This window comes from Lygodium microphyllum, chromosome 30, assembly GCF_053477565.2.
Source record: "Lygodium microphyllum isolate KBCC chromosome 30, Lygodium_microphyllum_v1.1.10, whole genome shotgun sequence".
Classification (NCBI taxonomy): domain Eukaryota; kingdom Viridiplantae; phylum Streptophyta; class Polypodiopsida; order Schizaeales; family Lygodiaceae; genus Lygodium; species Lygodium microphyllum.
Genome location: NC_141164.1, coordinates 39,995,386 through 40,013,170, shown reverse-complemented (window position 1 = coordinate 40,013,170; position 17,785 = coordinate 39,995,386). Strand labels below are relative to the sequence as shown.

The following is a 17,785-nucleotide window of genomic DNA, read 5'->3' as shown; positions in this document are numbered from 1 at the left end:
TCTGAGCATAGTAACTATTGCACCAGCAATAGAGGATTTGACACTAGGCATGCAATGGACAAGTGTAGAAACTACATGATACAAGGGTAGATCTAAAGAAAGGAGGTTAAATGTGAAACTTCCATTTGATTGAAATTTTAAACCTTAGAATAGATTAGATTGAAAGTTTCACCCAATGAGCATCTCTTAAATGCAAAGCAATCCCCTTGTGTTATAAAGACTATTCTAGAGAAAAAAATGCATTTAAAAAGGCAAGTATTCCCATCTGTGTGTGTGTATGCGCGCGCGCGTGCAAAAGCACCTGTGGGTGTGCGCACACGCCTTCAATTTGGCAGATTTTTTTATTTTCAGCTACAAAGAATGGACAACAACTTGAATGGAATCAAAAGAGTAGCACTTTCCTCCTCTAATGATGGCAAGTCCATTGGGCAGCTCTACATCTCCAAAAGATTTTGATCTAAACCTTACCAATTCAGGTTTATACAGCACCTTGATTTGAGATTCTCTCTTTTCTCTAAGGTCTCAAACTTGGTGCAATTTTGGATGCCTTTGTCACAGACAAAGTGTGTTTCTTGTAGTTGTTTCTGAAGGGAACGGTGTGGGCATACATGGGGACTATGCAAGACATTTACATGAATAATGCTCCATTTCAATTTGAGCTTAATTGCTACCTATGTTTTCTAGGGGTTGGCAAACTGATGTCTAGCAGTGGGGACTACTGAATGGTCTGAAGTTGGTGAGAGTCATAGTTTCCTAGAGTTTTGGAAATAGCAAAACAAAAACACATTTCAGAGTCACTTCGACCTGAGGCCAAAACAGCAAAACAGGGAAAAGGAATTTACATCTATTTCAAGGAACATTTCAATATTAGACATATAAATGGGTAATACCATTTATATGTTGAACATCTACACCAAACCACTTAGATTCCTCAACAATATAGAGTATACCTGCAAGTTTAGAAGAGATTTGACAAGTATATATGATTCTACCATGAGTTTAAAGAACATTCAAGATTAAGATCTAGAAGTTAGAACCTAATATAAACGTCTGCAATATGCCATGGCCCACGAATGGCCAATACTCCCACATCTACCAATACTACCACCATTATGGTTACCTGGATCTTTTAACCTTAGAAACACTCTTGAATTGATGCAGCATCCCTCAACCTACACAGGCAGATTGTGGCCCCATTGCTTTTTGGCAACCAGCACCTTTTCACCTTGTCATGTGTTTTGCAAGCACATCTTGGGTCCCACCTTATTTAGATCTACACAGATCTTCATGTTTACCCTGTCTAAGTGGCATTAAAACATCTAGGAGTCTTTGTGCAACAAAGTTATACCAAAGTGCAGCAACAGAGCTCAAGAAGGTGACCGACCTGTGACCCTTGAAAGAATCAGCAGTCTTGAGAGCATGGAAGAGTGTTGTATGCATAGCTACTGAAAAAGCATTGATCATCTAGGGCTTAAATCATTCAAGTGTTCATCTTTGCCCCTTTCAAAAGGGTGGCATGCTGTGAGCCAGTCCAAACATCTCTTATCCAGATCTAAAAATCAGCTGTTTGTTCATATCCCTTAGTCAACAGGTATTTTAAGAGTCTAGTATCCCACATAAGTCAACTGACAATTTTATCAGCTAATGCCACTTGATCATCACGAAGAGTATACAGATGAAAGCATGTCTCAACGTCACAAATGCAACAACAATATTAGACATGCAAAATACAGCACAATGGTTAACTGAACCAAAAACTGATATTAGCATGACATGTAGCACATGAATAGCTGCAAAGCAGAAAATTGTACCGCTAATGGAATGGATTGAAACCTTCCAGGATGTCTTTCACCCCGGTTGAGAGAACCCTGGAAAACTTCCCTGCATTGCAAGCACTATTGTCATAAACGTGGTGTTACAGGTTGCCATCTTACAAGGGCTCATTATTGGGCAAAGCCAGTCAACTAACCTTGAGAAAGCAGTCAGCTTGACTGTGCAGGAGCACCTTCAATGTGCAAGCTTCCTGCTGCACATTCCCCTGTGGGATTAGATGCTGTTGCAAGCCCTACCAGGAGTTTCAATACCTCCACAGTGTCATCTAGAAAGTACTTGGCCTTGCTGGGTTTTCGTCCAACAGTGCAGGCAAATATCTCAGCACTTGGAATGTGGGGTGGCAAAGCCATGGTATTTTCAATGCTCTGAAACATGTCCTCATCTGACCTATCATCACCAATGCACAAGACAAAATCGGGTGGCACATAACGCTCTGCCAAAGATGACAGAAGCTGCTCAACAATGACACCTTTGCTAACCCCCTGAGAAAAGACATACCAAGCAATTAGACATGTAGAAAATAAGAGCAGGGATAATACCTGGTCAAGTCCGTGCAGAACATACACAAAAAATATTTGTGCAAACTCAGGCAAGAACTCACCTGAGGTTTCACCTCCACAATGTGTTGACCACCTTTAACACAAACAGGCTCATTTGCTAAAACACTCTCTAGGTGGTCTAACAGTTCTTTGGCTTGCCAAGACCCAAAGTCAGGATCTGCATCTTGATAATGCCATACCAATGCACTTTCTTTTGCCTCGATATAGGAACCATCAGTACTTTCAGTGTATAGACTAAAAACAGGAGTAACTACTTCTTTCCAACTGAAATCTGTGACTGGCACAGGGGTCTCCCACTCATCATTCCTGGACCACCTATATTCATAAGGGAACCAACACAAATAGTGAATACCTCTATTACTAAAATGGCACACATTAAAATAACTAAACATTGCCGGTAAAACCTGTAATAAAATCCATGCTCAGCAGCTATTCCAAGCTTTTCACAAGGTGAAAACCATTCGCTTAATGGTTGCCGCCCTCTTCCACTGACAATGAAAACCATATTTCTGGAGTCACCACAGAGTGAATTTAAAACTGTCAAAACTTCCTGGCTGGGAGTCTTATCAATAGACCCCTGTGGCATCATAGTGCCATCGTAATCAAGAAGGATTGCCCGGCTGGTTGCATGCTTGTATGCAGATATAATATGCTCATTTAGAAGAAGATTCTGAAAATGAGGATCGAGTGCTACGACTCTGAAGCCCAGTCCAAAGCCTAATCCATAACAAAGCCATTGAGAATGATCTTTGCAACACCTTTCAAGGTCCCCAACGCAACTTTGAGCCCAATATGCCACATTATGGGTACTTACATATCTATGATGTTTCTCATGCCGCATATGCTTCTCTGCTTCTGGCATGCTTATGGCAGAATTCATAGCCTCAGCAACTGCTTCAATGTTCCACGGATTCACCCTTATAGCACCACTGAGAGATGGCGAACATCCTATAAATTCAGATACAATTAGCATGCTCTTCTTAGGGACATTGGGTGACAGCCCCAGACTGGTATCAAGTTTTGAAGTGCCCTGTCTGCAAACTATGTACTCATAAGGGATAAGGTTCATGCCATCTCTTACTGCGGTGACTATGCAACATTCTGCTATATTGTAGTATGCAATCCTTTCATGTAATGGCACATGCCTTTCTTCAATCAATACAACAGGGTTGTAACCTTCAAAACCAAACTCCTTGTTAATCCTTGCAGCATTAGACTCCACCTCTTCTTGGACTTCTTCAACATCTTTGCCACGTCCTCGGGCTGGATTAACAATCTGGACAAGAACAACCATACCTTTCCATTTTGGATGTTCTCTAAGAAGCTGTTCCAGTGCTAATAGTTTTAAACTGATTCCCTTGAAAATATCCATGTCATCTACCCCCAACAGAACAATTTTGCCTTCATATTCAGCTCTCAATTCTGCTATCCTCAATTCTGTATCCACAAGTTTGAGCCCATCCTCTAATTGCCCCATGTGTATGCCTACTGGCATGATCTTGATTCCCACTGTTCTTCCATAGTAATCAAGGCCAATATATCCTCGCTTAGATTCGTACTCCAACCCAAGCATCCTGCTGCAACAAGATAGGAAATGCCTGGCGTAGTCAAAGGTATGAAAACCAACGAGATCAGCATTCAAAAGTCCTCTCAGAATCTCCTCCCGGACAGGGAGAGTGCGAAATATCTCTGAAGACGGAAAAGGGCTATGGAGGAAAAAACCCAGCTTAATTTTATTAAACTTGTTACGAAGGAACGTGGGCAAGACCAAGAGATGGTAATCATGCACCCACACAAAATCATCATCTGGACTGATCACTTCCATGACTCTGTCAGCAAACACTCTGTTAACAGTGACGTAAGCCTGCCAGAGGAACCGGTCGAACCGTCTGCCATGGTCCGGTGTGAGGGGCAGCATGTAATGGAACAGAGGCCACAACTGCTGCTTGCAGAAGCCAAGATAGAATCTCTCACCAATGTCAGCAGGGAAGAATGCAGGGACGCACTTGAAGCTATCGAGCAAAGTAGCCGAGACATCATCCTGCTCGGCAACATCCACCTGGACGTTAAGGCAACCTATGTAGATAACGTCCATGTCTTCGGGCAAGCCATCTTTGAGATGTAACAGAAGCGAGTCTTTATCCCAGCTGAAAGACCATCCTCTGTTATCAGACCGCCGCTGGGCCTTCAGGGGCAAGAAGTGTGCAACGATGATGATGCGATCCTGTACAATGGACGAAGGGATGTCGGAGGCGACACTATTGGTATTCTCTTCTTCGCGAGGCTCTGTTGAGATACCTGGAGCGGAAGGGACTCGAGAGAACCGCTTCGTGTGGATGCCGGTGGTGAGCTCCGAGAGGTTGATGTACGACCTGGAGACCATCTCGTTTGTGCTTCTTGGAAGGGATTGCCTGCAGGAGGGATGGAATTGACAACAATTAAAGAGAGAGAGAGAGAGAGAGAGGCGCGCACACACACACACACAATTGTGCTTTCTGGAAGCGATTGCCTTCTGGATTGGATGGATTTGACCAGAAAATCAGAGATACATGAGTGTGCTTTCTGGAAAGGGATTGCTTGCCGGCTCAGATGGGATTGACCAAAACAGAGGGTAAAGGAATTTGTGGAACAGGATTGAACCTGATGAAATCAGAGAGACAGAAAAATGGAGGCTTTTATTGCTGAATTGAGGCAAAAACAGGCAGAGGATATGTGTGATGATGTGTGAGAAACAGAGAGGAGAGAGCACGGACGGTAGAGGAAGGGTAAAAGCCCCAAAAGGGAGGGGAAGGGCTAAAGCTTCTGTGCGTGTGCTTGCGTGAGTGTATCATGATGATGGTGATGAGGCTGAGGAGCAGGCAGGGGAATTTGATTTTTGTTCTTATCCATTCTACAGTTGTAGCCAAGTCTTCTCTTTCTTTTTTTTTTTTTTTTCCATGGTCTTCTCTCTCCCGCGGCCCCCCCCCCCAAAAATTAAGCTTATCTGTGTCATGATCGCGAATTTCGCCATCGCCAGCTGTCTATGTGCGTTGGAGCATGGCCGCCCAAAACCCACATGGCCTCGCGCCCAATTTCACCCATGCCGACAAAACACCCCCCCTTTTGGGATCTACACCATACACCCCTTTTGAGGCGGTTCTCTCGTCTCACCATGTGAACCTGCGCTAGCCAGCCCCCGAGCCCATGCACCCCAAGATCCAGGACAAACCAAGCAGACCCGCGTTGATAGCCATCGCACATGACCTCCTATGGGCACAAAAGGGTGACCACATTGACTGCTTTTCTTTCTTGGCAATCAAGCCATTTTGTTTCTGATTGTCACAAGGAGAACTCGTGTTTGCTTGCTAATAACACTTGGATTTAAGTTTGTTGTGGATAATGGCAATCTGCACTTGAGTTGACCTTTTTGCTATGAAACTTCATGTGTGCATACTCTGGTTGTTGATTTATTGGAGTTCAACTTTTTGCTTCTACTATTGTTGATCTTAAAGACCTCATGTGCAAGGCATATGATGGTCATTGTCTCGTGGTTTTGCACACTCAAGTTTTATTAAGTGTCATCCAATTCCATAAAGTCCAATAGATGTATGGATTTGGCCTCAACTAGGCACCTGGTGCCACAACTAAGTGGTAAGATTAATGTGGTCATGGCATGTAATTCTTTGGACTGATTAAAATATAGACTTGATTATTGAAAGTTTAACAAACATATGTTTTAAATATATTGTTTTGGATTCAAAAGTTAGCATGAATGAAGAAGACATTATGACCTATTTATGTGGCTTGTGGGAGATGAAGAGAGAGAGAAGGGTAGGTGCTTGGGACCAAGCCATTGAGGTTTGACCCATCCAAGTGGTAACCTGCCAGGTATCTTTAGACATGACCTCCATTGGTGGTTGCCACTTCAACCAATGTGATCACACCACCCAACATCACCAAACCCTTTATTTGAAATGCAATGCCAAAGGAAAAAATGTCCTAGTTTGAATGATTTAGGCAAATTTCCCTTACACAATGTGTTTAGGGCCACACAATACTTTTACACCAAAATGTCGGTGCACTCTCTAGTTATGCCATATTTCTATTTCCACTAGTTTGTGTGAAATGTAAGGGGCCCTATTTTGATAGGTGTTATGGTGTTCTTTTTATAAAAAATACTAACAAGGCTAGTAATTTCTCTTGTTTTCCTTATTAGCATTATATGACATGATCAAACTCAACATCTAGTATAATGGTCACAAGTCCTATACCTATTGTTGAGGAAAACTAACACAAGTGACCAACTAACTATGGTTATCTGTTGAGAATTAGATTTTAAGTACAAAATGCACTCAAGTAGTCGAGATTCATGTAAGCCTTTTCTTTTTCCTGAGATAAGACACAAACACTCAAATGCCCACAATGAGGTCGCCTCCTCCAAATGTTATCCAAGAGAGTAGCCAAGAGCTGTTGCCATTCTTCTTGACAACAAAGAGGATAGCTCACAAATCGAATGAACACCAAAAGTTGGGTTCCTCCTTATCTCAATGAACCTACCAAGAAAGAGGACCAACTAAGTGTTCACAGCACCAAGAGCCAACTAGCACAAGTACATCATGCAACGTAGATATCCAACCAAGCAATGAATCTAGCAAGACTTGAAACCATGGCCTCACACTTCTGATCTCAAATGTTAAGTGCTAGGCCATCATCTTTTGGGATGAGAATCGTACATGCCTTCTTACCACTTGCTTCAATTAGCATGTGTTCAAAATACCAACCAGTAAAATTGAAATATGTATAGGTTTGAAACTAAGACAAAACACAATGATGGGTAGTATAAATGCCTATTGAGCCGCCCTTATATGTACTTGTTACATTTGTATATATACTTCATGTATTTTATGTGTACATGAGAGAGGAGAAGAGGGTACCAATAAGCATGATTGCTTATATAATATTGGGGTTAGGGTTCCAATAAAACAAAAGTGATGTTTTCACTTTCTACGTGCAAAGGACAATTCTCAAGAGGATACAAATGCAGGTGAGCTTTAAGATAATGCATTCATAAAGCATAATACTAAATCAAGATGTCCTAGTATGCAATATTCATTTGCTAACAAACATCATATCTAGCTAGTTATCCCATATCTATCTCACACAAGAAGTTACATGTACATTTCAATGGTGATGTGCATCAACAAAAAATTGTGTACATGATGTAAACCTTTTGTGCACATGTGAATCATTTCTTTGTCAATAAGGATTAAGTGCATGGCCTCAAACTATTAGCTCATTAGTTATCAAGACTCATAAGGGATATGAGTTTTTAAAAAAGGGGACGTTTATTTGGGTAATGGGAAAAGTAATGCATGAAGAGAAAAGCCAAAAAACAATCACGTTCACAATCAATGTATTTATTGCTATTAAATGGATAGTTTGGAATTTTGCCCACAATGCCTTGTGCAACAACATCCCTTTCAAGCACTTCAACAATCCGACCATGTACCAAATAAGGAAATTAAAGATTGCATGAAGACTTACTAGCGTTCCTGGCGCGCTTCGCGCGCAAGGAACGCTATCCCGCTTCGCGGCAGCTTCGCTGCCGCGAAGCGGGGTGCGAGGGAAGTGAAGCTGCCGTGCTATCGCACGGCAGCTTCACATCCCTATCGCACAGTGGATAATGCTATCACAAAAACATCGCATGCTTTACTCTCCTCTATATCGCACGGCAACTTCACATCCCTATCGCACAGTGGATAATGCTATCACAAAAACATCGCATGCTTTACTCTCCTCTATATCGCACGGCAGCTTCACTTCCCTATCGCACAGTGGATAATGCTATCACAAAAACATCGCATGCTTTACTCTCCTCTACTCACAACCCCTCTATCTCTCATCCCATTTACACCTCCCCCCTCTATCCACACTCACTCAATCACTCCTAAATCAATTGCATTCAATGGAGTCGAATGCACTATGTATGGAACATCTCTCTCTCTCTCTCTCTCTCTCTCTCTCTCTCTCTCTCTCTCTCTCATGTATAAAAGACCAAATATGCATTTGCATCAAGGAGTACATAGACTCATATATACATGCAATGACCATGCACCAAACTTATAGACTTGTATCTATACTTGCTCTGCAAAACTTATAGAAACAACTTGTATCCTTGGATGTTACAATGAGAAATAACATTCCTACGGTGAAACAAACCACAAATAAAAGATATATGGGCCACACCACAAATTTAAGTTTGTCCAAGCATTGCATGCAAACTCCCAGTATTAATAACCCACATAGGTGAAGCAAAGCCCGAAACCAAAGTTTCTCCTAGAGACTACACCAATAACCTTGCACCACAATTTCAAGTATCAACAAACCACAAAGTGTCACTCCATGATTGTGCCTATGCATCTACATCCAAATGTTACAAAAAAATTTACAGTTCCCATAGGGTCTAACCAAAACGAAGCTTTTCTTTCTTTGAGAAATAATTGGAAAATTTTCCACTCTCCAACATAGCATGGCCAGGCAAAGCAAGTCCGATCGCCACTCTTCGTCTTGTTGATGGTACAGGGACATAATAGTATTTCCGCTCTTCAATATACTATGGCCAGGCGAAGCAAGTCCAATCACCACTCAACATTAAAACAACAACACCTGCTATGCGCAATAGCTAGAAGTAGCTCTTCATGATCATTCGACGTTACAATCAGAAATAACATTGCTACGCTGAAAGGAACCACAAAGTTTAAGCATATCCAAGCATCAAATACAGATAGGTGAAGTAAAGCCCAAAACCAAACCTTGCTTCAGAGCCGAAAACTTTGTACCATAAATCCAAGTATCTACACCTATAATAAGTAGATATAGATACATATCTACATCCAAACGCTACAAAGATGTCGAAACTTTTCATCGGGCCTAACCAAAATGAAGCTTTCTTTTCTTTGAGGAATCACTGGGGAAAATTCCATCCTCCAACACAGCATGCTCAGGAGAAGCAAGTCCCATTGCCACTCTTCGTCCCGGTGATGGTACAGGGGACATGATAGTCTTTCCTCTCTTTCTTGCACCTAAAATTTTAAAAGCTCACAACGTAAATATGAACATATCCAACAATATTGACAAAGATCACTTAATATTGGAATAACAATACCTGGCTTAACACTTGCAAACCCCTTGGCAGGCATTGTCACAGCTTGATGTAGCGTCACAAAACAACTGAGATCCTTAAATTCATACGTCGACCATCCCCTTGGTATTCTATCAGTGTGAGATCGCCGAAACCTCTTGTCTTGCTCAGCTTCACCCATATGCACTCGAAAGCATTGAGTATACCCACAATGCACCACCTCAATAAAGACTGGAAGTAAAATCTCTATGTTGACATCATCATACAAACGCTCAATGACCCTTGCAAGCGTTCTTCTTATAATATCATCCGTTGTCACTGCGCGCAAGTTACACTGCAGTTCCTTCTGATACTCAGAAGCTGGATAATAACCCCAGCTTGGAGTAGGCATCTGCAAAAGTCAAGCAAACACTTATATACAGTGCAGGGAATATATACTCAATTACGATCGAGTATATGCCAACCGAATACAGCTTTGAGGCTATCTCACCTACACACCAAGCAAGGACTACGAAGCCATCAAAATTCAATAGATACATCTCTAAAAAAATGCAAGCATATCTTCCACTCTCCAAAAAACTCATCTCCGTATGCATCTTTGCAAAAAAGCAATGCACCTCATTGCATCTTTTGAAGTACCTCCTTGTACACAATGTTCGTCGTGACATTCACAGTGCTTCCATCCTCATCTAATAACACCCTCACACCACATGAGGATTTCACCCTTGAAAATGCAACATACAGCTGTCCATGTGTAAATACTGGTGTCTTTAAGTAAAGACCAACAACAGACAATGTCTGGCCTTGCGACTTATTGATTGTCATAGCAAAGGCCAATCGAATAGGAAATTGCCTCCGCCTCATAGCAAACGGAAACTGCAAGGTACCAGGAATAAAAGTGATCCTAGGAATAAAAACTCGCTCCCCTACATTTGTCCCTGTTATTATTTCAGCATCTATCACTTTTTTATTGAATGCCTTACACATCAACCGTGTACCATTACACAAACCTTTTGCTGGATTTAAGTTCCTAAGCAGAATAATAGATGCATTCATCTTTAGCAACAATAGATGGGGAGGAAATCCACCTCCAAGATCCAATGTATTTAAATACTCTACAGAGTATAAAAATGAGCTATCACCTGTCTCTGCAATTGAATCCGCACTATAGTACTGTACAACTTCTCCTGGCATCGATTGTAATGCACAATGATTCAAAGAAGCCACCTCTGTATTCCGTGCTGCAAGTATAGCACGCTCACTAAAATATGCCCCAAAGTCTCTCACCACGGATACTTCACCGTACACACTATTAACCAAGGTTTCAATAGAGCACCCTTTCAATACCATGCTAGATGGAATATGTAACTTATCACAATTCTCCGTAATACCCACTCCATCCCCTATCCCTTGAATCCAACCAACAAATCCATTATCCATTACACCACCAACGGTTGACATTCTCATATTCCCAGACAACCTTAGCACCTTAACATACTGCCATAAATGAGAGCAACACAGTGCCGCATTAGCAATATCTTCACGAGAGCCCTTCATCACGACGGGCAAGATTTGCCTAAAATCACCCCCAAGCAAAGTAACCTTTCCACCAAATGGTTTATTACAGCCCATAATATCTCTTAAAGTTCTATCAACAGCTTCAAATGCAAACCTGTGCATCATGGGAGCCTCATCCCATAAAATAAGGCTCGATTGTCTGAGAAGTTGAGCAAGATCGCTCTGAACAGGAATATTACAGGTGGATCGATTACATAGATCCAATGGAATTTTAAATCTTGAGTGAGCAGTACGACCGCCCTGCAGAAGCAAAGCAGCAATGCCAGATGATGCCGTTGCCAATGCTATATGACCATCACTGCGCAACCTAGCAAGCAAACACTTGTAAAGAAACGTCTTTCCAGACCCACCGGGACCATCCAAAAAAAAAACATCCCCAAAGTTTCCACCAATGGCACCCATAACTGCATCATATGCAACCCTCTGTCCATCATTCAACATTGCCTCCATACAAACACAAACTCTACGTTGCTCCAGTATATCATATGCATATTCATCTTCTAAAAGAGGGTTAGCACACAACTGAGAATCTGTTCGATGAGGTTCTGGCAATCCATCAAAGTCAGACAATCTTCGCCCATGCTGTCGCAAAAGATCCTGAAGATGCAATAAAGCCCTCTTTGATGCCTCTTGTTGTAGAACTGCAGAAGATATATGCACATGCTCTAGCTGTAACTTATACAAAATATCCTCCACCATCGGTGACATAAACCTATCCCAGAGCTGACCAGGCTGTGCAGGCTCACAGAAGACCAAAATTGCAGCAAACAAAGCACGCAACTGGGCACCAACTTGTACAGATGCAGCCTCTTCCAAGCACACAACACACTCATCATCACCCTCTAACATGCCCTTTGCAATGCAGGCTTCCTTAAAGGTGTTGTACACCACGTTGCCAACAGTACGCAAATCATCAAAAGACATACATCCTCGAGACACTGTCAAGAGCATTCACAAGTAATAACGCTCACCAGATGTGGGCGGCACAAAGTATATTCGACCACACGTATTTCCACGCTTTCTCTTCGTCCATACCTTTCGTTGTGCATTCCACACCCAATACATCGGGAAGTCTTGATACCGTATAGCTCTAGCCTCTGGATGAACACTATTGCACACAAACCATTCCGTAAGAGTAGTTTTCCTGATATCTTCATTCTGCATAACATGTGATATATTGTCTGTATCTTGAAACACCACATAATTCTCACCAGGCAAGTGCACCTGCAACCGCTGTATATCAGGCTTCTCATTGTGCAATGCATAGTCATATATTCGCCAACACGCTTCCGAAGCAGAAACATACCGTGCATCTAAATAACTCTCGATCTCATCTACTTCACGAAAGGTCGTACCATTTAATCCTGAGTTTCCAACAGAAAATTTAATCGTTGCACGATCATGTCCCTTGTATATATACTTATACAAATACTTGACAGCTGCCACCGTTGAGCATACCTCAACATTTATATGTGCATTGTATTTTTTACTCAAGTACGGATTGTATGGAACAATCCATCGATTATCAATAGTATTACCCTTTATTGTGACTGTCTTTCCATCATCTCGTCTTCTATAAACAGGATAGCCAGAGCTATCAACAGTTGTCACATTCACAAATCTCCGAGGGAATTTTTTAGTGCATCGACCATTGCGCATGCAAGGGCTCTTGGGATTCATTACACCGCAAGGACCATGGACATTGCATTTTGAGATAGTTTCAAACAAAGCTGAAAACTTTTCTCTATCAGGAAACTCAGCACAAACAAATCTATCATAATGGCATGCTTCAGAGGGTTTAAAAGCGTGCTCCAAAATTAGCAAAGTATGAGAATGTGGTAGCCCCCGCTTTTGAAACTCAATCACACTAACATAGCCTGCAACATTTCCAAACAGATTCCTTTTCAACAATGTATGCATCATATCAGCATGTTTTTTATGGAATACCCGAGCAGTCAAATCCGGACGATCATAAGCAGTCTGTCCAGGCAACAAAGCATTAGTTATCTCTAACCACTTTGGATTACATGTCATCGTTATAAACAGATCAGGTTTTCCCTTACTTCGCACTATAGCCATGGCATCCTGATACAACTGATACATGTGTCTTGGCCCACCAGTAAAAGAAGACGGCAAAACCACCCTTTTACCAACAGAGGCACCAATAATCCCCATCGGCCCATCATCCATCACTCCCACCATATCTGCTAAGCCCTTATAAACTTCCGAGCGTAAAACTGATTGATTTTGACGACACCAAGCTAACCTACATTGCTCTATACTACAATAAGCATCAACAATAAATTGTTGCAACAATCGGCCACCCCGCAACATGCACACCTCAGTGTCCTCACGCACTTGTAGTCGAAATGCATAAAATTGCATCTGAGTAACACAGTCCTTATTAGATAATCCATGTATATTAATTGGAACATTAACACCACTATAAGGTACCTTTACATGCCAACCATCATCACCCATAGGAAAAAGAAGGACGTATAGCATTGGCATATATGCCCTATGCAAGTTTGAAATAGCAATACATCGTCCATCCCGACTATAAACATGTATGTCTCGACGATCAAGAGTATTCTCATCGCCTTGTCCTGGCATGATAGCCGCAACCTCAGTTGCCACTGGAACTGAGTATTGTCTATTAGCATGTTGAACCCCAAAAATAGTCATTCTCAAATCATGCAAGGGATTATTTTGCAATTGCATACCCACGGATCTAAAAGCTTGTGCATATGCATTGTGTTGATGCATCATAGATTGAAGCTCCCCAAGCAAGTTTGGCAATAAATTAGGCATAACATCCAACCGATTAGATAACTCATGCTCAGTATCATAAACATAAAGTTGTGCAAATCTTGGCCTTTCCTGTCGTTGCACATTAGGAATCAAAGAGCCTATACGATGATAAATAGAGCCATGCACTCTAAAGGTATAAGAATTTCCCACAACAGGCAAAAGCTCATCAACATTGGCACCAAGTGACACAAATGCAAGAGCACTATTATATGCTCGTATATTATTTTTAAATACTCTGCTTTGAGGATGCATACCATGCAACAAATCATGCAATAGTTGTGGTGGATATTGCAACTGTGGCAACATTACTTTTCCATTTCGACAACAATGTTTACCGAACAAAACTGACCCCTGCACTTGAGCCTCACATCTCCACAATTTAGCTGAACATCGCTCACACATCTCAGAAAGACTCCCCATGGAATGCACAATCGGGTCTTGAAATAGCAATATTGTAGTTGCAGGATGAATATCCATTGCAGGCAAAGCATGTAAAATGGAGCAAAAACCTCCATTTCGAGCACTAAAGGTCGGTACATTATTGACACGTGACTCATTAATCACAGCATTTCCTAAGTTCTGGTGATTTTCAACATCACAATTATAATCATTAGCAAATTGCTGCTCAATCAAGCTGTGAAGTCTCTCACGAATCAAGCTATCATGATTTAGAGCCCCTCCTTGCAAAACGTTCCGGCACTCAACTATAGTAGAACACATCTCTTTATACCCCCTCCGGTCATGTCCTGCCATTTGAGCCCTAAGCCTAGCAATTTGTCATCGTCTATATCGTGTGGAGTTGAGTCTATGCCTATGAATACGCAACACATAATCCCTGCTAGTTCTCTGATTATTTAATCCCATATTATTTGGATTCTCACAGAGCCTGCACATCAAGAGAAAACATGCATTATTTCAAGGAGAGTCTTGATTGGGAATAGTATATTTTCAAAAAGACTTAAAAGCAAAATCAATCTCGAATCACATAATCCAAAAAATAGTACGACAATTTAAATCATCACAATCCTCGTACGTGCAAGGAACAACGATAGTCAAAATTAGAATCATCATATATTTTTATATATTCTATACAATTAGATATATCTAACCCAAAGAAAAAAAAAAGCTATATACAACCGACGCATGATCCCCCAACCTATAACTTAAACCCAAACATTACTCTTCAACATGAATGCGCAATAAACTATAAAGCGTTAGGATTTTTAAATCAATGAACTATTCTCTATAGATTGCAAGACATAATAAGTATTTCTATAGATCAAACCTCAAGAAAGAGACAATATACTTAAAAATAAAAATGTACTTAATATTTACAAACTCTTGAAAAGAGAAAAAATACACAATCTTATTATGATACATAGCAAGTTTCTAGACATTGAAACATATTTTTCAGAAAATATTACTCTTTGATACATACTACATAGCAAAAACCAATGAAGTTTCTCTCTAGATTGCAAGACATAATAATTATATCTATAAATAAACTACTATAGATATAGATCAATAAATCGAACCAATAAATTAAACCAAATACTGGAGAGAGAGAGAGAGAGAGAGAGAATATTACAATTAGACCATAGAATTCTTACATTAAAACCATACAGAGAGAGAGAGAGAATATCACATCGTTACATTAAAACCAATATAAGCTTCACAAAAAGGAAGCACACATCATTACAAAAAAAATATTGGTCCAAGCACTTCCAAGCAAGATATAAGCGAGACGATAATAGATCATAAGCCTCAGCCAAGTAAATCCTCCTCAATTGGGACCGTTCATTTGACGACTCAATTGTTGTAGCAAGGCATTGAACCTATTAACATTCATTTGGAACTGCAAAAACGGTAGTCGACAACCCCTCTGGCAAATCATAGGCTCACGATCATCTCCATGCCCCCAAAACGATGCCCACATATCATTCAACAACAAATTCATCAACCTACTTGTCTCAGAGACAATTGCTGAAAGTTCTCTTACTTCACCGCCCAAACCACTCGACACTTGTTGAAGAACACTCTGGGTGTGCTTTGTCTCGCACACAACACCATATAAACCCTTAGCTTGTTCATGCAACTCTGCAGAGTAAATAGCAAGTGCATGATCGACACGTGTGGATAAACTCGTCTGCAATTCCATCAACTCATCCATCTTGGTCTCGAGGCTTTTAAACTCCAAAGAACTTGAAGCAGCCTTTGTGTTTCTTTGGATCGTTGATGTCCTTGTGAATTTACTAACATGGCCTCCCTGTTGCCTCGCCACTTCTTTCATCTTTCGCACATTAACTTTATTCACTCTATTAAACTCCACATTTTGGCTGCAACAAAATACACAAATGACTATCTTCAAAAAAAGAACAAAATAGCTTGGTGAAAATACAATTATTAGAATAACAACTATCTCCCATACCCATGCGAACGACTCCAAGCAGGCAAGCGTCGAAGAGATGATGTTGTCGTTGTTTTCTTTGATTCAACCAAATCAATTGCATTCAATGGAGTCGAATGCACTATGTCTGGAACATCGTCCATAGCTTTGCTTTGTTCCATGACGACTGCACGAAACTTTCAATAAAGTATAAGAGTCCCAACAGAGAAACCTCAAATCTCAAAGCCATTGAAGACAAACACATTTCCAATTGAAAACCCTAAATTGAAAGTGTGTTGGACTCCAAGACAAAAGAACAGTCATACACGAACACGTGTAAATAATCATGCATGGGTACACACATACACAGTGCTCACCAAAATCCAATTAATGATTCCCCTCTTCAATGGATGTCCATTCATCCACATGTACACATGACACTCACCAAATATATAGCCATGCCTTACCTCCTCCCTCTCCCTCTCTCTCTCTCTCTCTCTCTCTCTCTCTCTCTCTCTCTCTCTCTCTCTCTCTCTCTCTCTCTCTCTCTCTCTCTCTCTCTCTCTCTCTCTCTCGCTGTGTGTGCAAGCCCTACTAATGGATGTTCATTCGTTTAGATCCATACATAGATCTTGGCAAAGGCTCAAACATGTTAAAGATCCAAAGATGAATACCAAGGTGAAAATATGAAAATCTAAACTATCAAACTGAGATCAAAAATAAAAAAATCTTAATAATTTAGAAGAGATAGACAATGTTTATTAAAATGGAGGTTTTCATCAATTTAAGAAGTCTTTACACAACTCATTTAAAAAGTCTTACAAAGATTATATATATCAAGTATGTAGCAATTTTCAATTTGAAAGAGATGGACAATGTTTTTCAAAATGGAGGTTTTCAAGGATGTGCTTATGCAGCGGCGACTCATCCAAGTTAACACTGTCAAAAACCTATCCAGATAAACTTTGAAAGAAGCAAATTGCATATCAAGGGCAATGCTCTCGAGTGAAAGGGAATGAACCCACACGGTGATTCATCTGGGTTAACATTGCCGAAAACCTATTAAGGGAAACTTTCAAAGAAGTAAGTTGCACATCAAGGGAAACATTTTCATTCTTGTGAGCAATTAACTCACATACGCCATCCTCTATACGACCAGCACTGTCAATAAGATCTTTCATCTTCTCATCATGATCATCCAAGGATCCAATACGTGGCCAATACTTTCGGACATGCTCATATATCTCGCCCATGTAACCCTTGATTTCTTCCAACTCATCATGTATCCTCACCCCATCACAAAGGTTCCCTTCGTATTTCTCCTCCAAAATTCTCTCAATCCTCTGTAGACGGCTATCAATGCTTTCACCAAGAGGAATCGAAGCCCTTTGACGTCGAAACAGTGCCTTCACTTGCTTCTCAAGCCCATTGAAGCGATGAATGAATCTCAAAAAACTAACAGAACTTTCATATCCTCCAACATGCCTAAGTGCACGA

At 40.9% G+C, this 17,785-nt stretch overlaps 2 protein-coding genes across 2 annotated transcripts in view; both read right to left on the bottom strand.

The window, feature by feature from the left end:
* Positions 1-5,278, bottom strand: part of LOC148009763 (alpha,alpha-trehalose-phosphate synthase [UDP-forming] 5-like) — a 36,790-nt gene extending 31,512 nt beyond the window's left edge. The window contains exons 1-4 of the mRNA XM_087672638.1: positions 2,798-5,278; positions 2,435-2,708; positions 1,970-2,315; positions 1,812-1,881 (exon numbers count right to left, since the gene is read on the bottom strand). Coding sequence (XP_087528764.1) covers positions 1,983-2,315; positions 2,435-2,708; positions 2,798-4,776 — 2,586 coding nt within the window. The 5' untranslated portion in view covers positions 4,777-5,278 and the 3' untranslated portion in view covers positions 1,812-1,881; positions 1,970-1,982. The remainder of the gene's footprint in view (positions 1-1,811; positions 1,882-1,969; positions 2,316-2,434; positions 2,709-2,797) is intronic.
* Positions 5,279-15,636: 10,358 nt separating this feature from the next.
* On the bottom strand, positions 15,637-16,691 carry LOC148009762 (uncharacterized). Its single transcript, XM_087673431.1, has 2 exons — positions 16,331-16,691; positions 15,637-16,238 (listed from the first exon to the last, which is right to left on the bottom strand). Exons 1-2 carry the CDS (start codon positions 16,468-16,470, stop codon positions 15,686-15,688), a joined length of 693 nt encoding a protein of 230 aa, XP_087529557.1. The 5' UTR covers positions 16,471-16,691; the 3' UTR covers positions 15,637-15,685.
* Between the last annotated feature and the right edge of the window lie 1,094 nt (positions 16,692-17,785).

Bases quoted from the DNA above. Each gene is read 5' to 3' on its own strand.
- LOC148009762 (XM_087673431.1), bottom strand. From the start codon at position 16,470: ATGGAACAAAGCAAAGCTATGGACGATGTTCCAGACATAGTGCATTCG. The intron at 16,239-16,330 runs GTATGGGAGATA...ATTTTGTTGCAG, and splicing joins GCTTGGAGTCGTTCGCATGG to CCAAAATGTGGAGTTTAATA.